The sequence below is a fragment of the Mirounga leonina genome, unplaced genomic scaffold, assembly GCF_011800145.1.
Source record: "Mirounga leonina isolate KUSES-001 unplaced genomic scaffold, KU_Mleo_1.0 Mir_173, whole genome shotgun sequence".
NCBI classification, from domain to species: domain Eukaryota; kingdom Metazoa; phylum Chordata; class Mammalia; order Carnivora; family Phocidae; genus Mirounga; species Mirounga leonina.
In genome coordinates, this window is record NW_023270447.1 from 69,893,922 (window position 1) to 69,917,774 (window position 23,853).

The 23,853-nt window shown below is 49.1% G+C and overlaps 1 protein-coding gene across 2 annotated transcripts in view; it reads left to right on the plus strand.

Annotated features, from left to right (window-relative positions):
- The window catches only part of BSDC1 (BSD domain containing 1), a 24,985-nt gene extending 1,239 nt beyond the window's left edge, over positions 1-23,746 (plus strand). Inside the window, exons 3-11 of one of the 2 annotated variants that reach the window (XM_035019203.1) lie at positions 4,297-4,413; positions 6,581-6,748; positions 8,582-8,636; positions 11,225-11,340; positions 11,813-11,881; positions 12,050-12,128; positions 13,113-13,592; positions 20,201-20,304; positions 21,730-23,746. In XM_035019203.1, coding sequence (XP_034875094.1) covers positions 4,297-4,413; positions 6,581-6,748; positions 8,582-8,636; positions 11,225-11,340; positions 11,813-11,881; positions 12,050-12,128; positions 13,113-13,592; positions 20,201-20,304; positions 21,730-21,762 — 1,221 coding nt within the window. In that variant the 3' untranslated portion in view covers positions 21,763-23,746. The remainder of the gene's footprint in view (positions 1-4,296; positions 4,414-6,580; positions 6,749-8,581; positions 8,637-11,224; positions 11,341-11,812; positions 11,882-12,049; positions 12,129-13,112; positions 13,593-20,200; positions 20,305-21,729) is intronic. The other variant, XM_035019204.1, reaches the window with a different exon arrangement.
- Positions 23,747-23,853: the final 107 nt, after the last annotated feature.

Sequence of the window (23,853 nt, forward strand, 5' to 3'; positions counted from 1 at the left end):
TGGGTGTTGTTTCTGCCTTTGACAGTTCCCCATTCAGAAAGAGGGGACTTAAATTTCCCTCTCAGCTAGTTACCGTTATATGAACTTGGACAAGTTATTTAACCTCTCTAGGCCTCAGTTCCTCATCTGCAAGATGCGAGTACTAATAACACCTACCTGATAGTACTGTTGTGAGGATTAAATAATAATGTGTGTAAAGCACCAGGAACAATACTTAGCACACCGTAAGTAGCATATAAGCATCAGTTATTTTTATTAAGTGCTGAGGAGTGTGCTGGGGAAACCTCTTAAACACCACCAGTTCATTTTTACTTCCATTTTCCCCTTGGTCTTTCAGTGCTTTCCTGGCCTTGCCCTTGCCCCCTTGCCTTCCCATCCCAGCTCCATCTAGACTACTCAGTTCCCAGGACCCTCAGTTCCCTTGCACCCCTTAGCATACATTGCCCTAGAGACTACAGTTCTGAGATGGTGCTGTAATCTCTCTTCCTCTGCTCCTTACCTCCTCCTATAGTGTATATGTGTGTTTGCATTTACCCACAGACACTGATAAAGAAAGTCATCGCTCCTTGGTCCAACCACAGATTCCCCACGCTTATATAGGCCTGAACACTCCCCCTCCCCCCAGCAAGCTTTTTCAGTCTCTGATTTGCTTTTCTTCCCCTTATCTTCTGAAACTTTCCCCAAACCTAACTCGTCCCTCAAGTGCTCTGTTCAGCTACTTCCTCTTTTACCTCTAAGAGACACCCTCGCCTCCTACTTTTATTTGAGGTCAACAACATGATCTCTCGTAACTCCCTCCCCATCCCTGCAACTCCCTCCCCATCCCTGCAGCCTTCACGTGTAAGCTTATCTGTAAACACACTCAGCTTCACCTACCACTTGCCAGATCCATCAGGTGGTTTTCAGCTCTTATCTTCCTGGTCCTTTCGGCTGCATTTGATACTAGTGATCACTCCCTCTTTCTTGCAACTCTACTCCTTTGGCTTTGTGGCATGCGCTCTCAATTCTCCACATCTCCAGGCTTTTCTTTCCTGTTTCATGACTTTCCCTTCCTGCCCCTTAAAGGTGTGGTGTTTGAGGGGTCTTGTCTTCAGTGCACTGCTCTGTTGTCTCTACAAACTCTTCCTGGGTGACCTCCTCCATTTTCATAATAGTGTGATTTCTAGTCCTTTTCTCTGAGCTTTAGTGTTTGAGAATCGCTCCTGCTGGACAACTGTCCCAGATAGCCCGCTGTCATCACACACGCTACATGACCAGAATCACTGTCATCATCTTCTTTCTAAGCCTGCTCCCCCTTCACATTTTCTCTCTGAGCTGGCAGCGCTGCATCTACCCCGTCACCTAGGTTAGCAGCCAGTGGCTCTTCCTTGACTCTCTCTTGCCCTCGCTCAACACATCTATTTAATCCCTAAATCTACCCTTGTCTACCTAATATTTCTTGAATCAGTCCCATCCTTTCATCCTGCCCAGCACTTACCCTTATTCATATTCTTTTATTTTCTTTCCTGAACTATTACAGCAGCCTCCTGACTGGTTCTCCTCTGTCTTCTAATCTTGTCACTTTTGGACCGATCCATGGCACTCCAGGCCAGTCCCTGGAGTGACTTATGAAAAATGCAGATGTCATCGTGTCCCACCTCCTTCAAACTCTTGGTGGCTCCCCATCACCCACAGGGCTGACCAGCCCACCATAGTTGCCCTTGGCAGCCTCTCCAGCTTTCTTCCCAACTACTTCTGCTTTACCTTGAATGTTCATTAGGACTGAAATGCTCAGAGGCCTCAGTAAACCCCGTGCCCTACAGTGCCCCGGCTTCCTTTACTGACTCCTGCTCATTCTTTTAGGTGCTCAGTCCAGGCTTCCCTTCACCAAGGCTTTCCAACTTCCTGATAAAACACTGGTTGCCATTCTGCTCTTGTACACTGACACTGTTACGTGAGCATTTTGCCCGGCAGACGATGACCTTCTTTTTTTTTTTTTTTCAAAGATTTTATTTATTTGACAGAGAGAGCACAAGCAGAGGGAGAAGCAGGCTCCCTGCTGAGCAAGGAGCCCGATGTGGGCCTCGATCTCAGGACCCTGGGATCATGACCTGGGCCGAAGGCAGCCGCTTAACCGACTGAGCCACCCAGGCGTCCCTAGACGATGACCTTCTTGAGGGCAGGCACCATGTCGGTTCATTCTGGTCCCCTCAGAGCTCACAGTCTAGTGAGGCAGACAGCCATTCATCACATCACCATGGCAGTGGTTATATAATTAAAATTTGCCCTGGTACATGTAAATTTAACAAGCAAAGTTTCTTTGGCACCTACTCTATGCCAGGTTCTATGTCACATACTGGGAATACATCAGTGAGCAAAAAACATGGGCTCTATGTTCACAGAACTCCGTTTATCCAGGAAGCTAGATAGTGAACAGGCAATCATAAGTCTACAGCATGACAAATGTTCATGCAGGTGCCCTGGGAAGCAGGGAACCAAGCTAATCTTAGGTGGCATCAGGGAAGCTTCTCTAGGGAAGTGACATTTAAGCGTAGATCTGAAGGAAGAACCAGAGTTAACTAGGTGAGGGGGTTCATTCATTGTGTTTGTTCACTTATGTGTTTCAAAGAGTTAGAATCGTTTGTTCAGACACCCTAAAGGTAGGGAGGATGCTAGAGCATTTGAGAAACTTACGGAAAGCCAGCTAGAGCTCAGTGAGGGACACAGTGGTAGGGGCTAAGAGTCTGCCAGAGGTGAGATGAGATGGGCTTTGGAAGTGAAGGTCAAGATTTTATCCTTGCTCATAGGATACTGTGTAAGCACTGAAGAATGTAAAGCGGGGGCAACCTGGTCTGCTCTGACCGCTCTGACTTCCGAAACTCCCAGCGGTGGCACAGGGACAGTGTAGTAGAGGTCTCTGAGGCACCCTCTAAGGAGTGCATTTGAAAGAGCAGGTTGGCCTAGACCAAGGCAATGGCAGAGTGGACAGAGAGAGCGCGTTAATAAATGACCCCTCCACCCCAATTAAGGAGCCCCGGGTCTGAAATGGAGACATGATTCCCACTCCCCAGAAGCTTCTGGCCGATAGACAACACTGCCCCATTCAGAGACGTCCCAGGCTGATGAAAACTAGGCAGGCAGGCCCTTCCCCACAGAAGAACCCTCAAAAATGCTAACACACACACACACACACACACACAATGCAGCTGATTATCCATGTGTAAAATGAGAAGGCTTGCCAGGGCGAACACAGAGGTAGTCTGGGAAGGTACAGTGGGTAAGGGTGAAACAAAGCAGGGCAAGACTTGGACCAGAGCTGAGGGCCTGCTGTCTCGTGCCGTCTGAGCGGCCGGAAGAAAGCAAATATCCGAAGCAAATATCCATTCTGCTCTACAGATGAACAGAATCCTGGAGTGATAGAACCAAGAACCCCTCAGAGATAATCCAGTCCAGTATTTCTCTCAATATCCCCTTTGTTGAATGTAAAAATCACACACCTTTTTACTGGTATTAAATGTCAAGAATCACTCATAAATGCTTTCTAAACTAATGCGACATGTTCATTTAACTTTTCAGACAAATAATTTCACATACTGCCTCCTATTTCAACTGAATCTCCCTGTAACAAAAAAAAAAAAACCTAAAAGTAGAAACACTTCCCTTTGGTAAAAAAAATCACACACCTTTTCTTCATGTTATTTGAAATTTGAAACAAACGTCATGACTTAAAGCAACGCATCAGACTCTGTTTTGTTCCCGGACGACAAGCGCCCCCTTCCCCAGCCTGCTCTTGAACCACTGACCTGGGCTGCCTCCCTCATTTTTTTTTTTTAAAGATTTTATTTATTTGAGAGAGAGAATGAGATAGAGAGAGAGAGCATGAGAGGGGGGAGGGTCAGAGGGAGAAGCAGACTCCCCGCCGAGCAGGGAGCCCGATGCGGGACTCGATCCTGGGACTCCAGGATCATGACCTGAGCTGAAGGCAGTCGCTTAACCAACTGAGCCACCCAGGCGCCCTGCCTCCCGCATTTTACAGAAAACCGAGCCTAGGTGAGAGTTACTTGTGGCCACAGAGCCTCTCAGCGCCAGGGCTAAGAGTCGTCCCCATTCTCAGAACGGCAGGAAGTCCTTCTGTACGCTGCTATTTGGTAATCCCAGGTCAGGGACCCGGGACAAGCAAGCATGGTTTCTGTGCCTAGACGTCGCGCGTCACCTCAGTTTTCCGTGTGTCTGTCTGGGACGGAAGAAGTCCAGGGAACAGGAACAAAGGGTAGTGGAGCCAGCTGGCTCTGTCATCCCTCTCTTGTCTTCCCGTAGTCCTCCGAAGCCTTGGAGTTCATGAAGCGAGACCTGACGGAGTTCACCCAGGTGGTGCAGCATGACGCGGCCTGCACCATTGTGGCCACGGCCAGCGTAGTCAAGGAGAAGCTAGCCGTGAGTACTGCCTCTCCCCTCTGAGGGCCTGGCCCTCACAGCCGGACCTGCCCTGGGCCCCTGGTGGGGACGCCCCAGCCTTTCCACTGCTAAGTGATTGTCTCTCCCCAGAGGCTCCCACTTTGAAAGAATTGTGTCTGTCGGGCAAACAAGCTACATAGAATAAGTATTAATAGGCTTTCCCATTTCTGTATTGTTTTAGCAAATGCTTTCCTGTTAGCAAAGTCATTCATTGTAGACAATTTAGAAAATACATGTAAGTAAAAGAAAAAGAAAGACCTAGAGACACCCATAATTCCATCTCCCGGAGAGAATGACTGTTAATATTTGGGCGTATGTTTCTTATGTCCACTTTCTTTTTCAAAACTGGAATCAGTGAATATCATGTTTTGTAACCTACTTTCTGACTTAATCATTGCAAACCTCACTCTCCAGCATCATAAATGGCCTGTTGTTTTGTTCTGTAGGTTCAACCAGTTCCTAGTTTCCTATTGCATTTTTTTTCTGGTACTATAAACAGACCCACAGTGAACATTCTGATCGCTATATCTTTGCCCTTCATATTTTCTTTATAATAAAACACTGGAAAGGATCATAGGGTGAGTACATTTTTAGGCCTTTTAATATTTATTGCAAAACTACCCTCCAGAAAGGTTGTGCCAACTTATATTCTTACTGTCCCTGTTTTTATTAATCAAAGATGTGTAGCCGAATCTTCTTGTGAGATAGGAGTTAGATTCTAAAGTTAGTGTGAAAAGTGAAAGTTGTGTATGGTTGGCTGTCCCTGCAAATCTCAAGCTTCTGATGAAGTATAACATACAGGTTTTGTATGAACAGTTTCTCCTTTAGTATTGGGACAGTTGCACTTTCTTCATTCGAGCACCAGCTGAACCAGTTGCCTTGTGACTAGAGGCCATGTTATGAGAAACATGTTTTGGAGTTCTTTCAGCCAACCTTATTTGGTTGACTCTTCCTGTAAAATACTGTCTGCCTGCCAGTCACAGCTGCTGATGAGCATGGATGACAAGGAGTAACCCTGTTGATCTGCTAGAGTCCAGCCAGTAGCACACGTGCCACTCGTTTCTTCCATTCACTCATTCCTTTTCTTCATTCATTGATTGTATATCTGTGCTAGCATGTGCCAGCACTCTGTAAAATGCCTGGATAGCTTCATCAGGAGTAAATATTATGGTTTCCATGAGGTTTAGAGCCTGGCCCTATCAGCATCCCATCTCTGCTTTGCTTCGAGGCCATTCTGACCAGTGTGGCTCAAGCTCGGTGTCCCACTTGCCCCTTCTAGATGATCCATACATTGGCCCTCAGCTGGTCCCAGGTTTGCCTCTAGGCAGGGATAGCTGTTCTCATCCTGCCCATATTTCCCCAACCTTTCATACAAAATGTTCTACTTCCTGAATGATGGTGATGAAATTGTAATATTACAATACTGCTGTTAGGTAAAAGTTTGTTGTATCCCAGGCATTGTACATGCCTTATCTTTTATTTGTCACAGCAGCCCTCTGAAGGAAGTCTGTTTACCCACATTTTACAGATCATGAAACTGACTCAGAGAGGTTTAGGTCTCCAAAACTAGTACCTTTCCCACCACTCTACCTGTGGGTCCTCTTCCCACTGAGTGTATGACATGCATCCTCTCCTACCAATTTTTTTTTTTTAAGATTTTATTTATTTATTTGACAGAGATAGAGAGAGAGCACAAGTAGGCAGAGTGGCAAGCAGAGGGAGAGGGAGAAGCAGGCTCTCCGCTGAGCCGGGAGCCAGATGTGGGGCTCGATCACAGGACCCCAGGACCTGAGCCGAAGGCAGCCGCTTAACCACCTGAGCCACCCAGGCGCCCCCTCTCCTGCCAGTTTTTGATCAGCCTGACTGGTCTTGAAATTTTTATGAAATAGCCAGTCAGAGAGTTCTGCTCTGACTTATCCAGGCCTACGGGAGCCCTGTTCCACACCCCCATCTGGTGTTCGGGGGAACCCTGGCTACCTCTGTCCTTCTCCAACCCCAGAGATAGGGTGAGAGGCCGTGAGCACTTCCCTGGTCCCCACACATAGAGCACACTTTTGCCCCTGATGCTTCACCCCTCAGTGCCCCATCCCCTAGATTGCAGCCTGCTCCTGGGCCACCTGTTTCCTCTGCCCGCTTCTCTCTGCAGACTGAAGGCTCCTCGGGGGCAACAGAGAAAATGAAGAAGGGGTTGTCTGACTTCCTAGGAGTGATCTCCGACACCTTTGCTCCCTCACCGGACAAAACCATAGACTGCGATGTCATCACCCTGATGGGCACACCCTCTGGCACAGCTGAGCCCTATGATGGCACCAAGGTATTCATTAGCAGCCCCCCCTGCAGGTGCCTAACAGTGCTGGGTTCTAGCTTCCTGTGTGCACTCACAAAAGCAATACGTGTTCAGGCCAGAAAATAAATACATGTATGTAACTAAATTGGAAAATACTAGTAAGCAAGAAGGTGATGATTCTTAAATCCATAATCCCATCCCTCAGAGAGAATCACTGATTTCTCGTTGGCGTCTAACCTGTCATTTCTTTTTGTTTACTAGCATTGGTAAAGATAGTTTGGATTTTTTCTCTTTAACCAGAAAGGCACTTAATACCTGCAATTTTGTAACCTGCTGAAAAAAATGTATAAAAAATATTAGCACCTTTCTTAATCATCATCATTTTAATGTCTTTAAATTCTTGCAAGTGAAGGTAGCGTCATTATTCAGTCATTTCCCTAGTGTTGCACATTTGGATTCCCTTCAGCTTTCAGCCATAATAAGGAATCCTGTATGGGCATGATACTCTCAGCATTGGGGTGAAGGTTGATTTCTAGCGGGAATAAATGCATGGTGGGGGAGGATGTCTTCAAAGCACCTAGATCAACAACAGTGGCAGGATATTTCTTACACATTTTATCTCCTCAGCGTTACTTCTTATGGTTCATGGGGTATTTTCTCCTAAATTCACAGTGTGATGTCACAGCAGTCTGGCCTTTGCAGCATTTTACCACATTGAGTTTCCATTCCAAACATAATGATTTTTTCAAGCATTATCTTTCAGCACTAGTATTAATACCACCACTTAGTGACCATTTGAGTGGAAGTGTGAAATTTCTTAAATTGTAGGATTTTAAATTATAACAGCAGTGCATCACAAAGCCCCTTGCTGAAGTTCTGATTTAGACAGCCAGCCCTTGCTTCACGTGATACTGAGGAAGGAAGGTGAGGTTTTCTGTTTGTCACTCCTGTGGCCGTAACAGGAACACAGCAGATAATTCATTTGGCAGACTGGCTGTGAAATTAAGAAATTCTTGGGGCACTTGAGTAGCTCAGTCAGTTAAGCATCTACCTTTGGCTGAGATCGAACCCTGCGTCGGGCTCCCTGCTCGGTCGGGAGTCTGCTTCCCCCTCTGCCTCTGCCCCTCCCCCTGCTTGTGCTGTCTCCCTCTCAAATAAATAAATAAACAAAATCTTTTTTTTTCTTAAAGATTTTGTTTATTTATTTGACAGAGACACAGTGAGAGAAGGAACACAAGCAGGGGGAGTGGGAGAGGGAGAAGCAGGCCTCCCGCGGAGCAGGGAGCCCGATGTGGGACTTGATCCCAGGACCCTGGGATCACAACCCGAGCCGAAGGCAGACGCTTAACTGACTGAGCCACCCAGGCGCCCCTAAATAAAAGCTTTTAAAAAAAGAAAAAAAAATTAAGAAATTCTTGATGAATGGTTTTAATTTGGGGGAGCTACTTCAAAATTTGCCCATAAATTTGGACTTTAATAATATATTTGAACTAACATTTTTCAAGTTTCACATAATTCAAAAGCCTTTTATACATACAATTTTGTAGTCTGCTTACACTGTATTTTCTTAGTTCCCAAGGTAGAATACTAAGGGAAAGACCATTTTTCTGGAAGCCCCGGTTTTGCACTCCTAGCCCAGTGCTCCACTCTCTAGCCATAGGGTGACCTGACAAGTGCCCCTTGGGTCTGGCAGCCAGCAGGGGAGAAGCTGGGTTGAGGTTGACTTCCTATGGGACTAAATGTATAGGGGAGGGACATCTTCAAAGCACCTAAATTAACAACAATGGTAGGGTATGCTGTCAGAGAGGAGATGTTTTCTGCACCTAGCACTCCAAAATTTCCGTTCTTTGTTTCTTACAGGCCCGCCTCTACAGTCTGCAGTCAGAGCCGGCAACCTACTGCAATGAACCAGATGGTGAGGGGGTAGCTGTGAGGGGGCAGGCTTTAGGGGCTCTGGGATGAGCACCCTCTTTGTCTCTGATAGCATTGGCCTGACACCCTCTGTGTGGCGGGACCAGAGTGGGGCTAGAGTGCACCTTACGTGTGGTAGGATGGGTTGTCAGTCCCTTTTCCTCCCTGAGCCTGGACTGTGTTCATCCCGGTCTGCAGAGACTTCGCTCCACTCCCTCAGCCTCCACTCAGGCCGCATCCCAACCCTGCTGCCCTGCCTGCCTTCTCTTGGGTGTTTGTTTGCCAAGCCCCTGCCATGCAGCAGGCCCCAGGCTGGGAACTGGAGCTCAGAAATGAGTCAAACCCTCACCCCAGTCCAGACCTCCGGGAATGTGCTGTTAGGAAAGAGAAACGGGAAACTGTGGATAAAGCAACGATAGTAGGGATAGAGTGCTGCTTCCCCAGATGGGAACCCAGAGAGGAAGCACGCAGCCCAACCTGGGGAACCTAGGAGGTGACACTCAGATTGAGGTTTTAAGGATGAATTAGAAGTAAACTAATTTTGGGGCACCTGGCTGACTCAGTCAGTGGAGCATGCGACTCTTGATCTCAGGGTGCTGAGTTCAAGGCCCACATTGGGCATGGAGCCTACTTAAAAAAGAAAAAAGAAGTAAACTAATTTTACTTTTAGCAGTGGGGGAAGGGCGTTCAAGCGTGGCAACAGGACATTTGAAGCTTCTGCACTGGGGAAGGCTGAAGAGGGGCATGTGAGGGAAGGAGGCAGTGAGAGTTGCCGGTGGGGGCCTGGTGGGGGCCAATTCGGAAGGGCTTTGGGTGCCAGACTAAGCAGTTTGAATTTTGTTCTAAATGCCTCAAGTAGTTCTTAACCTTGTTTTAGTCACAAAGGTCTTTAAAAATCTGTTGATAGTGACAAACCATCTCTCCACAAAATTTTATAATGCAATAGGGGAATTCTTTGACCCTCTGAAGCCCATCCTTGGATCCTAGCTTAAAAAGCCCTCCCTAGGGGTACCTGGGTGGCTCAGTCGGTTGAGCCCCCTACACTTGGTTTTGGCTCAGGGTTGTGAGATCACGGTCCTGAGATCAAAGACTCAAAGAGGAGTCTGCTTATCCCTCTCCCTCCCTGTAGTCCCTCCCCCGCCTCACTCACTTGCTCACGCTGTCTTTCTCTATAAAATAAAGAAATCTTTTTTTTTTTAAAGATTTTATTTATTTATTTGATAGAGAGAGACACAGCGAGAGAGGGAACACAAGCAGGGGGAGTGGGAGAGGGATAAGCAGGCTCCCCGCAGAGCAGGGAGCCCGATGCGGGACTCGATCCCAGGACCCTGGGATCATGACCTGAGCTGAAGGCAGTCGCTTAACCAACTGAGCCACCCAGGCACCCTAAAATAAATAAATCTTAAAAAAAAAAGAAAAAGCCCTCCCTAGAGGGGTACCTGCCTGACTCGGTCAGTGGAGCATGCAACTCTTGTTCTCAGGGTCATGAGTTTCAGCCCCATGTTGGGCATAAGAGTTTACTTAATAAAAAAGTAATAATAATAATAATAAAATAAAAATAAATTAAAAACCCTCCCTAGAAAACTCCTAAAGGGTTTTGAGGCCTGGGTGAGTAGATTTTGCATTTTATAGAAGAGTCATCAAGCATGGTTGTAAAGGATAAAATAGAGAAAGATAGAAGATGGGCAGACTGGGTAGGAGGCTTGGTAGGAATCCCCACATCAGAGGTAAGGCCAGAACCTAGGGAGTGGCAGGTGGAATGAAGAGGACAGTGTGCATACAGAAGACACTGAGGAAGTGGAATCCAGAGTGATCGATAAAGGAGGAGTCCAGGAGGGCACCCAGGGCTCTGGTGGACAACTAGGTGGGACAGCTTGGGAGGGAAGAAAATGAGCACACATGGGGTTTGCTGCACTTGAGCAGGCAGAAGTGTCCAGGGGACACCTGGACCCCTAGATCTGGAGCCCAGAAGGGTCGGTGGGGCTGCAAAGAGCGACTGAAGAGTTGTCAGGGGAGGGAGAGGTGGAAACTTGTGGTTTAGTGGAGCTTATCTTAGGAGATAAAAGAGAATGAGAAGAGATAAGGAAAGGAAAAGAGAAGGCCACTGAAGACTCAGAAGGAACAACTGGAAAGGTGGGAGGAAAATCACAAAAGCCCAAGAAGCCAGGAGAGAAGAGGGCATTCACAAGGACAAGTGGCTCCCAGGATCAGAAGATGGATTGGTCACATGAGGGAGGGCAGAGAAGTAGCCTTTAGACTGCAAACATGGGGCCCCCTGGGGACCTGAGAATAGCGGTTTCAGAGAGGAGGGGGTTCAGTAGCCAAGTGTAGTGGGCTAAAAAGCGAGCAGGTGTGTGAGAACATGCAGACTGCAGCCCATTCTAGAGATCACTTTTCAGTGCCTTGCCATGATACCAGTGAGGCCTACCTACCCCATCACCCTTCCTGACCCCCCACCTTTGCCCAAATGGCTTTGAAAAAAACCTTGAGCTTTCCTCACTGTCCTTGTCCACACTTAGGTGTATTTTCTGTAGACCCAATGTTCTCTCTCCAGACCTAGGAAACTGACCATCAGTGTCTGTCCCTCTGCAGGGCCCCCGGAATTGTTTGATGCCTGGCTTTCCCAGTTCTGCCTAGAAGAGAAGAAGGGGGAGATCTCAGAGCTCCTTGCAGGCAGCCCCTCCATCCGGGCCCTCTACACCAAGATGGTGAGGGCCCAGAGGGCAGGACCTTACCCAGCTTCGGTTTCAGGTGTCGGGAGGTGGGAGGGACATATCTAGAGTCCTTGCAGAGTCACCTTGCCTTAGGAGATAAAGGAGAATGAGAAGAGATAAGGAAAGGAAAAGAGGAGCCCACTGAAGACTCAGAAGGAACAACTGGAAAGGTGGGAGGAAAATCACAAAAGCCCGAGAGAGCAGTCGGAGCCACTTGGTTTCTGGCAGTCATGTGAGAAATGGAAGGGCCAGCAAGGCCTGATGGGAATTCTGTTCTCCCTCCTTGGCTAAGTTGGGCCAGGAACATGGGTCTGGGGGTGGAGGGTGTAAGTGCTCTAAGAAAAACTGCTCAGCCACTTAACCACATCTGAAATCCAGGGCAGCTGGGGGCAGGCTGATAAGGCTGGGGACACAGACCCTACACAACCACTCCCAAAGTCTCATCTCCACTGTCCCCTCCCTCCAGGTCCCAGCAGCTGTTTCCCATTCAGAATTCTGGCATCGGTATTTCTATAAAGTCCATCAACTAGAGCAGGTATGCTGGCCTGGCCTGGGGAGGTCCTCCACGCAGCCCTTGGGGAAGTAGGCTGGATTCTGTTGAGGGAAGAAGGGGCACAGGGTACCAAGAGCTCTGGGATCAGGGCCAGGGTCTGAGAAGAGCTTGCCCTGACTGCTGCTGGCCATCTTTTTCCCCCACACTCAGGAGCAGGCCCGGAGGGATGCCCTGAAGCAACGGGCAGAACAGAGCATCTCTGAAGAGCCTGGCTGGGAGGAGGAAGAAGGTAAGAGATAGTAATAGGTCCTGTCGTGCCTCTGGGGACCGTCTGGCCATTCTGTGAGCACTGGAGAGACCTGGCAGCCAGGGAAGTACAGGGCATGTATACTACGTCTGTACATGCTGAGGATAGGCTGAACTAACAAGGAAATGTTTGCCTGGGCTGGTGGAATTCCTGGTTTAGGTACAGAAATCATGTGTGTCAGGAGCAGCAGATTCCCCGGCCAGCTCACGGACCAGCCCCATCAGAGTCACCTGGGATGCTTATTGGAATTCCAGATTGCCTTCCCCCCATTCTAAATGAGACTCTGTGGGGATGTGGCCGAGCCTGTTTTTTGCTTCACGCCCAGCATGGGAGCTCAACGCGGGGCTTGAACTCGTGACCCTGAGATCAAGACCTGAGCTGAGATCGAGAGTCAGATGCTTAACCAGCTGAGCCACCCAGGCACCCCCAAACTTGTATTTTTAACAAGCTCCCCTGGTAAAGTTCATGGCTTAGCCAGGTTTGGGAACTGTTGGCTTAAGGTGGTAGCTGAGCATCCTCTGTCTGGTAGCTCAGCTTAGGATAGTATGTTAGAGCCACCTGCATGCCATTAACACATTTATTGTTTTCTTTATTATTTTCTTTATTAAGGAAAGTTAAGTGTCTTATCCAAGATCATACACTGCGAATATAGCAGAGCCTGTCCTAAACCCAGAACTGATTCACTGTCAAATCTTAACTTTCTAACCTATAATACCATCTTGGGCTGTGTTGCCAGAAGCTGAGTGTCCGCCAGACATATGCTAGGCCTTGTGGGTAGGAGAGACTTTGACCGACAGGGGGTATCTGCGGATGAACCATGTTGGGGAGAGGGTGAGGACACTGGCACCCTTCAGTCTTGATCAGAGTAAGCTTTGGCAGGAACCTGAGGTCTGTCTTCAGAGAGCTCCAAGGTTGTCTTGGGGCTGACCAGGGCACATAGCCCTCTTTTCTTTTCTCTCTCGACAGAGGAACTTGTGAGCATTTCACCCACATCTCCAAAAGAGGCAAACGTTCCTGTGGCCCAAACTTCCCCATCCCCTGAAGGAGGACCTGGCCCCCTGAGCCCCTGTGAAGAGAATCCGGTGGCTCCCGCTGAGCCTCCTACAGAGGTGACTCCGTCAGAGAGCAGCGAGAGCGTTTCCGTCGTAACGCAGATGGCTAAGGCTGCCGCTGCCGCTGAGGCACCGCTGCCGCCCAAGGACCTGTCCCAGAAGCTTCTCGAGGCATCTTTGGAGGAACAGGGCCTGACTGTAGATGTGGGTGAGACTGGACCCCCGCCCCCGGCTCCGTTCAAGCCCCAGCCCCCTGCTGGCCGCCCTAGCGGCCCCGAGCCCAGGCCTCCTGCCAGAGTAGAGACTCTGAGGGAGGAGGTACTCACAGACTTACGGGTGTTTGAGCTGAACTCGGACAGTGGGAAGTCTACACCCTCTAACAATGGAAAGAAAGGTAAGTCAAGGCCAAAGCCCAGTGGGGGGGGGGGGGCAGGCAAGCGTTGCTACCCCATAAGGCAGACTTGTGTCCTCATCCCTTGGGAGGGTCCCAGCAGCAGTTGTCCTTCATTTGTGATACTGATGGTGATGACAGCTGCTATCTATTAAGTAGTTGTTACCGTATTTCATCCATTTAAAATGTACCTGTTTTCTTTTTTTTTTTTAAGATTTTATTAATTCGAGAGAGAGACAGAGCACAAGCAGGGGGAGAGGCAGAGGGAGAGGGAGACGCAGAATCCCCACTGAGCAGGGAGCCCCACGTGGGGCTCGATCCCAGGACCCTGGGATCATGACCTGAGCTGAAGGCAGATGCTTAATGACTGAGCCACCCAGGCACCTCAAAATGTACCTGTTTTCTGAAATAAGGGTGCATCTTAACAATCGTTGGGGTCTTAGGTTCAACGAAGTAAGGTTTGTGCGAGGTTAGTGTGTTATATTGCACTTAGTTTCTCATTACATCTCACAGCCCAGTGAGGTCAGTATTATTGTCCGCTTTTATAGATGAAGAAAGTGAAGCTCAGAAATGTTAAGTAACTTGCTCAGATTCACATGACCAGGAAGTAGCAGGCCCAGATTCAGACCCAGGTCTCTCAGACTCGGAGCCCATGCCCTTAGCTACCACACTGTGCCAGTTTCCATGCATTTGGACGATGCAGCCTTATGCTGGGTTGGAAATCCCTGTGGCATTGATTGATGACAGAGGTCTTCTCCCCTGTGTGACCTCAGAAAAGTCATTTAGCTTCCCTAAGCTTCCTGCATTATTATGAGTATGAAACATATAAACAACACTTCCGTACAGTTGAAAAAAGAATAAAATGAATACTCATGAACTTGTTGTGACCCAGCTTAAATAATAAAGCTTAGTTTCTTATCTGTATAATGGAATTTTAGACTGGAGACTGACTTCTTGTCAAAGGGGAACTTCTCTAATTCCTGGAATTAAAGGACAGTGATAGCTCTGGTGTTGACTTTTTTTGCCACATCCAGAATACCTCTTCAGAGATAGCCGATTGTCAGCAAGGCCTCTCTACACACACACACACACACACACACACACACACACACGCAATCTCTGCTGACACACGGTACCAGTCGGCCACAAAACTTGCCCAGCAGGTGAGCCCACGCCTACTGGTGCAGTGAGAGACTGGTTTGCTGCAGTGGAAGGGAAACTGGCCGCACCCCACCCCTACCCTGCTCCCTGATGGAAACGGTAGGGTTTCCAGTTTCCAACACAATGCTTCCCTTCTGGCTCTGATTCAGTGAGGTCATCCATTGAGCTCCTACCCGCTCTTTATGAGACACTGAGGAGGGAGGGGCAAAAGCAGCAGGCTTTATGATGAAGCGGGAAGCAGTATGGGACAGGCGTGGTGCCGGAGAAGTTCAGAGAAAGAAGGAACCTTCGGGGCACCGGCGGTTGTTTGACCGAGGAGACAGGTGTTGTAGAGGAGAGGTGGAGAGTTTGGGCGGGTGCGGGGGACTGGTAGTCCGGCTGAGGGGCCCACCAAGTCCCGATAGCAGAGGCCACGGGGCACCCAGGGGGCGGGGGCGAAAGCCCACTTTGTTGTATTATCTCCCAGGAGAGGGAGGAACAAGAAGGGTGGATGGGTTAGCTCAGAAGTAGAACTTAAGGACACCTGGGTGGCTCAGATGGTTAAGCGTCTGCCTTCGGCTCAGGTCATGATCCCAGGGTCCTGGGATCGAGTCCCGCATCGGGCTCTCTGCTCCTTGGGAGCCTGCTTCTCCCTCTGCCTCTCTCTCTCTCTCTCTGTCTCTCATGAATAAATAAATAAAATCTTTAAAAAAAAAAAAAAAGAAGTAGAACTTAAGAGCTTAGCCTTAAGCCGAACTGGGAAGGTTGGACTTGGTGCCATAAAGCAGCAGGGCACGCTGCTCACATTATATGCCTGACTGGTCCGGAGAGCTCTACGTGTAGAGGATGAGGGCTCAGGCTCTGGGGTTCAGACAGTTCTGGGTTCAAATCCCAACCTTGCTCCTAAGCCATGTGACTTCAGAAAAGTTACTGATCTTCTCTAAGCCCCATTTATTCCTCTATAAATTGGGAATAACTTTCATGATAGGTCCTCAGGGAAGAAATCTGAGTAGAGCCCTGCTTTGGGGAAATGATAATAAGAAACCATCTCTGAGCACTTTCTGTATGTCTGTATAGCTCTGTGCTAAGCACTGGATATGCGTATCATTCAGTCTTCACAGAAGCCCAAGAGATCTGGGTAATTTTCCCCATTTTTTTACTTACTAGAAGGAAACGGAGATCAATCACCCACCCACTAAGTATTTAGAAAAGTGTAAAATAGTACTTTAGGAAGGTGAAGAGTAGGTGATGGACCCAAAAGGCAGTGGGGGGTTGCTGGCCGGGTGGTACGAAGAGCCGTTTGAGGTAGCGGTTGTGGGGAATTGGGCCATGGGAGAGCGGGGTCAGAAAAATGAGTGGTGGGTTGAAATGGGACGAAATGAGATTAGGGGAAGCTGCAGCACGAGCTCTTCATCGCTCTGCTGTCCTGCCTCTGACACACTCGGGGGGGATGCAAGAGGCCTGGGGAGTCGCTGCAGAAGACCCACCAGAAGCAGTTGTCACTTAGGGGAAGCTGGGGTCTTGGACTAGGGGGGCATAGTGGGAACAGAGTAGAGAGAGTGAATCTTAAAAGAATGAAGGCTTGGAGACCGTGACTCCTTTTCCCTCTTACGTCCATATCCTTAGATGACATAGAAGAGCTTGGTCCCTGCATGCAGCAGTTTCCTGGGGTGGCCTCAGCAAGGTCCCGGGGCAGTTACTGTCGTTGCAGAGCTGCTTCCCACCTGCACTTTGTCCCAAGATCCATTTAATCTAAGAGACTGGACTTACCCTGCTCAGGTTCCCTCAGCAGGAAGGGGGAGGAGAGACAGGGACAGGCCTGTGGCCTGCGGAACTAGAAGAAGCCCTTGGGCTCAAGGCCCTCCTTCCCCAATGACTGACCTAGGAGTGGCTTTTGCCTCCCATTTCTTCTCTGGGGAAATAGAGTTGTAGTTAAACAGAATAAAATGAGCTGAATGACAGCACTGGGAGGTTAGTAGTCACCCGAAAACTCCCCTTTCTTAAAACAACAACGGTAAAACTCTATGAAAGCTTAAAATTGTTTTGGCCTAAATCCGTTCTCTGCCAGGTGCACAGTGTCAGGGAGCTCTTAGTACCCTTGTCATGTGACAGGACAGGAAGGGGGGAGGAGGCACATGGGAAGGAAAGCCCCGATTCTCATCTCTGCCGCTCGAAGCCTTCATCTCGTCCCCTGTAAATTGGGACTGTTAATACCCGCCTCAGAGGTGAAGTGCCTCAAAACTGTAAGCTGATACTCTGTTTTCCACACCTGGAAGGGCTGCCCTCGAATTTAAAGCCTGAAAAAGAGAGTTTCACATTCCTGAAGGGCAACCTGAGGTCAGGGAAAGCTGCCATGGCCACAGCCCCAGCTCTGAGATGAGGAATAGGCAGGAGTCCGTCCGGCTTCTAACCCCCCAGGAAGCCTGCACTGACAGGTAGCCAGGTGTGTGCCACCAGAGTGTCCCGGAGGCCTAGGGAGACTTGGACGTGGCGTGTGAAGAGCTGGGTCTCGGTCGCCGTTCTGCCCTGGCCAGTCCCGGGGCCACACACGAAATGACCTACCTCGGAGACAGTGCCACTGACAGCCCCGTCTGTTAAATTCCCACTGTGCGTACATGTGACATGCACTTCACATTGACCCCTCTACTCTTAGCACTGATGTATCTCAGAACTGCAGGCCCAGGCCTACAAGGAATCACCCGGGGTACCTATTTATAATGCAGAATTCTGGGTCACTACCTGGACCTGCGGGAGCTGAATGAGGGGGGTGGGGAGACAGGCATCTGCATTATCATCTGTGCGGTTCTCTACAGAGGGTGGTTTTATCCTTATTTCATAAATAGACTGAAGCCCAAAATAACTTACCCAAGACTACACAATAGATAAAAAAGTAGGGATTCCTCCCAGGTCTGCTTGGCTCCAGAGACCGTGCATGATCCTTTTTTTTTTTTTTTTAAAGATTTTATTTATTTATTTGACAGAGAGAGACACAGCGAGAGAGGGAACACAAGCAGGGGGAGTGGGTGAGGGAGAAGCAGTCTCCCCACAGAGCAGGGAGCCCGACGCGGGGTTCAGTCCCAGGACCCTGGGCTCATGACCTGAGCCGAAGGCAGATAACGACTGGGCCACCCAGGCGCCCCTGACCATGAATGATCTTACAAGGATGCTGGTGGCTAGCCAGGTGGCTAGGAAGGAGCACAGTGCAAGACCCCTTATAAGGAATGTAGGGGCGCTTGGTGGGGGGGTTGGTGTCAGAGCCTGGGTGCCTGGTGAGGAGCAAGCTGAGCAAGCAAAAGCAAGGACATGTTTATAGGTCATGCCACTGAGAGATCAGGGACCTGCTCTCTTTGAAGGTGCTTTTAATAGACAGGAAAAAAATACAAAGTAGTATGTGTTCATTTTGGGGGGGGGGGGAGGAAGAATGGGAAAATTACCCCCTGACCTCATCACCTAAAGGTAACTATTGTTAGTATTTTTATGGGAATGTTATGCATCTTTTCTCTATGTGTACAAGCATCTTAGCATATTTTTTAAATAGAATCACACTGCATATACTTTTTTCCGCATATACTTTTTTTAAACTATTTTTGTCGTTTTCTTATAATAACTTTCATGTGTACATTTTTTTTACATTGCCTATAAGAAGTCATGCCCAAATGTGAATATTTAGAGCAGTGATTGCCAAACTTAGCAGGCCCCAGAATCACCGAGAGCGGGGATCAGTAGGCTTTTTCTCTCTAGGGCCAGATCACAAATATTTCGGGCTGACGGGACGCCTTGGCCCTGCTGTCATTGCAGGAAAGCCGCCACCATGGGCAGTATGGAAACAAATGGCAATGGCTGTGCTCCAGAATTTCACTTCCCAAAGCAAGCAGTAAGCTGGATTTGGTCCCCGCGCTGTAGTCCACCGACCCTGCTTTAGAAAAGGGTCCCACGTATATTCACTGAGCACAAACTCTGTATTCAAGGCACTTGGCGAAAACAAAGATCCCTGCCCTCAGGGAGCGCACATTCCAGTACCTCTGTTAGAAATAAGCAAACTAAGTCTCGTGATGTGATGAATTCGGGAGTTGATAAATACAGTGGACACACAGATCAAGTAGAGCAGAGTGAGGGGAGTGGGCGGGTTTCAAGTATAAGGTAGGATGGTTTGGGGGGGGCGCCTGGGTGGCTGGTTGGTTAAGCGGTTAAGCATCTGCCTTAGGCTCAGGTCATGGTCCTGGGGGTCCTGGGATCAAGCCCCTTATTGGGCTCCCTGCTCGGCGGGGAGCCTGCCTCTCCCTCTGCCCGCCCTGCTCACGCTCTCTCTCACTCACTCACTCTCTCTATCTCAAATAAATAAAATCTTTTAAAAATAAATAAAGTAGGATAGTCGGGGTAGGCCGCATTTAGATGGCATGGTTTGTACAAGGGTGTGAAGGAGGCAAGGAAGTTGGCCTGTGGATGTCTGAGGAGAGAGAGTTCTAGGTATAAGGAACAGCCCATGCAAAGGCCCTAAGGCAGGAATGTGTCTGGTGTGTTTCAGGACTAGCAAGGTCAGTGAAGGTAGAGTGGAGTAGGTGAAGAGGAAGAGGTTCGTTGTTTATGTCTTCTGGAAGATGTCTGTGGCTTTGGGGAGCCTCTGGTCCAGAGTGCTTTCTCCACTACAGTAACTTTCTTTTTCTCACTTAATAGTTGTAGACTATGTTGCCATGTGTAGAAGTGTTCTGCAGCCTAACATTTAAAAGTCACATAATGGGGCGCCTGGGTGGCTCAGTTGGTTGGGCGACTGCCTTCCGCTCAGGTCATGATCCTGGAGTCCCGGGATCGAGTCCCGCATCGGGCTCCCTGCTCATCGAGGAGCCTGCTTCTCCCTCTGACCCTCCCCCACTCATGTACTCTCTCTCTCTCTCTCTCTCTCATTCTCGCTCTCTCAAATAAATAAATAAATCTTAAAAAAAAAAAGTCACATAATGTTTCATCATGTGACTACACCATTTATTTATGTTTTTAATTCCCTATCAGTGAACTCTCAAGTGTTTTTTTTTAAATTTTCATCACTATAAACAGCACTGCAGTGAACATCCTTTTGGCTAAATCTTTGAGTGAATCCAGCGTTTTTCCTTAGAATAGATTCCTAAAAGTACAATCACTGAGTCAGAGTGACAACAGAATGTTAAGACCTTTGTTGTATATTTGCCAAGCCCTTTTATTTATTTATTTTTAAGATTTTATTCATTTGTCAGAGACAGAGAACACACGCAGAGGAAGCGGCAGGCAGAGAGAGAAGCAGGCTCCCCGCTGAGCAAGGAGCCCGACGCAGGACTCAATCCCAGGCTGCTGGGATCATGACCTGAGCCAAAGGCAGATGCTTAACGACTAAGCCATGCAGGCGTCCCTGCCAGGCCCTTTTAAAGAGCACCATTACCCCCAGCTACAGACTGTTCAGACATACCCCTTCCCGCCTTTAACACTGTGGATCTTGGTTCCAGGCTCAAGCACAGACATCAGCGAGGACTGGGAAAAGGACTTCGACTTGGACATGACCGAAGAGGAAGTGCAGATGGCACTCTCCAAAGTGGATGCTTCTGGGGAGGTGAGTGGACCTGGTTGGCCTCAGGGAAGCAAGCTCAATGCTCCCAGTGTGTGAGGACTCTCCCCATCAGGCCAACCGTCCCCTAAGGGTGGATCCCTGCTCCTCTCTGAGATGGCAGCTTCCAGAAGGGTGCTGGAGCCTCCCACTCAGGCCCTGAACACTTCCCATCAGCAGGCTCTGCTTCCCCTCAGTTCCAGGGTGGATGGTGGGAGAGTTCCTGACATTAGCTCTGTATGAAAGTCACCTGAGGAACTACTAAAAAAAAATGTACTCCAAACCCTGCCCCACATCATGGTCCGCAGGGATGGTCCCGAACAGATTTCCTGGCCTTGGGGCAAAAGACAGTGTGATCTAGGGCAAGTCACTTAACCTGAGCTTCTGTTTCACAATCGAAAACCTAGAACTGGCCCTAGAAGCTTGTAAGCTGTGATAGACAATGCACGTAGACGTGTTAGGCGTCGTGCCGAGGACACGGGAGCAGGTGGTGAACATTACTGAAGCTGCCACAAAACCCGTCGGCTAGAAAGCTCAGAGGCCTTCCTACTCTTATGCTTCGTTACCTGCCACAGTCAAGAATGGGTCATTTTGAATGGAAGGCAGGGGGAAAAGCTCTCACAACTACTAAGTGACAGGACTGAGGCTCCAGGCCAGATGTCTGATTCAAGTCCATGCTATTTCCACAGTCACACAAGAACCACATGATTCCTTCCATCATGTAGCTCATGAACCGGCTATAAAGAGGTGAACAGATGAGAGAGACAGGCAGGGCCTTGGTTTTCATATTGGAAAACTGAAGCCTGGGGAGAGGTAGAGACCTACCCAAGAGTCTTTGGCTCCTGTGACCTCACTATGCCCAGGGCGGAGAAGGCCCCTGATCCCCTCTCATGTCCCAGGGGCTCAATGCCCTCTGTGTTTCTGCGGCCCTCAGTAAAACCTGACAGCCGTATACCTAAGCAGCGTCATTCTACCACCTCCTACCACCTCTCATACCCGGGATCAGTTGACAGCAGGCCAATAGAAAGTTCCCTGGGGAGACTTCAGCTGGGGGAGTAGGGTGCTGGAGCCCCTGAGGAAGAGCCTGTGAGCACCCTCATGGCAGTGCCCCTCTCCAGTTCTCCTTCAGGGACTGACCGACATAGTTCCTAGGGGCATCCAGTGTTGGCTGGTGGAAGCATTTCCTTTGGGTCCGGAATGATCAGAGTAGCAGACCCACCCCTTAGGCAGAGGATAGCTCTGCTCCCCAGACACATTCCTTAAGACAGTGGTTTACTCTCACAGAGGGCAGGAGGGTATGGCCCAAGGCAGGACTGGGCAGGGTAGGGGAGGCTATCCGTAAATGGAGGCAGCAAGGGGAGGTTGGGTCTGGGCTTGACTGAGAGGAGTAAATATGTGTTTGTGCTCTCCATTATCCCCTCCTGTCTGCAGCTGGAAGATGTAGAGTGGGAGGACTGGGAATGAGGGGAGCCAGAGCGTGCAGCTCCCCCTGCCCACAGAACCTCCCACCCCCTCGCTCGTCTCAGCCCAGCCCTGGAAGACACTGACTGAGAATGTCCCCCCAATGGCCTCTGTCAACCAGAGCTCGGGTACAGATTCTGGGTGGCTCTTTGCTGGTCCTTTGGGCCTCTGCTCACATCTGGGAAGGGGCTCACTAAATCCAAACCAGGAACTCTGACTTGTGCCAACCATAGGATGACTCAAGGGGGAGGAGACCTACCCCTCCTCACCAGAAGAGCCTACATTTCTCTGCTGAACACCCACTGTTCTTAGGGACTCTTGCTGGGAAGTCCCAAGGGATAATTCTAGCCCTTCTACCTGTGTAGACAGAAACTAAGCACCAGTCTCTTGGAGGAAGCTGAGACAACACTCTGTCCACCCATAAGCAGGCAAGGAAGGCCATCCCACCTGTCCTTGGCTAGACAGGATGGCAAGCACATCCTGGTTTCTAGCCTAGTGAGTAAGAGGCATTCGTCTCTGGGAAACTTGCCTCTCTTGGGGATCTTCCCCTCCCAGGCATTTTCCATTCCCAGAAAGGTTCCTTGTGGTTCCGAATCTAGAGACCAAACCCTGAGTTCCCACCTCCTTCCTTCTGTCCAGCCCAGGCTGGTATGTCCCCAACACCTCTCCCAGGGCTTCTTCATGTCAGATGCACCCAAGTCCTTAGCCCAGCCGTGCCACCTGCAAGAGTCTGCTCTTGCATTTCTTCCCCTCCTCAAGAAGGGAGGGGGTCACTTCAGGCCCTTCTGTGCATTGCCTGGCGGGATACCTTGTCCAACCAGCTACCCACCTCGACCCCCCTGTAGCTTAGGACACAAGCCAGCTACCAGCGGTACGGAGCAGCGATCAAAGCCGAGTACTTACAACTCCAGTAAGCCCAACTTCTCCACCTCAGCCCTTCTGCTGCTTGAAGGGCTATGCTGGGGGTGAACTTCTTGAGACTCATCAGGCTTCTGCAAAAGCTCTTCTTCCTGAAGACTGACCCAGTCTTTGTGGCTCTCACCCTTCACTCTGGTAAAGCTGTTCCTCTCTTGGGGGAATGAGGGGCTGCAGGAATTCCTGGAGACCCTGGTGCTTCATGATGCTGCTCTGGTGATTCTGGTACATAATCTGGTGTATTCACCAGTGAAGTAAAGGGATTGTGGTCAGGTCTGCCAAGAGAGTGGTGGTCCCTTCCACTTCAAACCTTCATTGGAGGGGGGTGGGATGGAAAGAATGTTGAATCTTTTTTTTTTGATGGGATGGGGTTTTTCTCTTTGTAATTATTTCTTTAGTTTAATTAACCTTTTGGTTGTTTGTGCAATATTATATATTTTAAATTATAATGCATCTCCCCAGAGTATTTTGTAGCCAGGAAAAGAAAAAAGGGAAGAAAAAAAAAAAAAAAAGATTCTAACAGCTGTTAGTTTTGTAATTAAAAAAAAAGAAAAAAGAACTTTGTCCTGAACCTTTTCCAGACTTGCCATTAACAGCATTAAAGAGATTCAACAGAAGCTGGAAGTCTGGGGGTCTGTTCTTGTCCCCAACAGCAGCTGCCCTGGAGGCAAGGCAGGACGGACACAGTGTGCAGGCTGGCTTCCTGCGTGGAGCCTGGGGAAGGGGCGGGGGGGCAGGGAGGGGTGGTCTGGGGCTCAAGGAAGTCCCCTGTCCTCACCTCAGACTCAACTTAGACTCTGGGGTGAGGCAGGGACAGGGCCCCCAGCAGGCCTCTCACCAAGACAAGGAGTCGAGAGGCCGTCTCTGCATTCCCAGCGCTTCTGCTTTTATTTGGAAAGGAAGTTGCAACAGTGGTGGTTCCAGTGGCTCTTGGTCACTTCTCCCCTCTCCTCCCCCAGTGTGTGTATGATTCTGGGGTCTGTTTGGTTTTTTTTGTTTTTTTTTTTCATTAATTTGAGTTGAACACCTGTGTGAAAATCACTTGTTAGCTGTAATAAAAGGGAAGTCTGAATGAGGCCCTCTGGTTGCATGAAGATCTTTAAAGGGAAAGAGAAGTAAGGCTTGGGGAGGGTGTAGGTAAGTTCTAGGATAGAAGTATACTTAAAGTGTAAAACATAT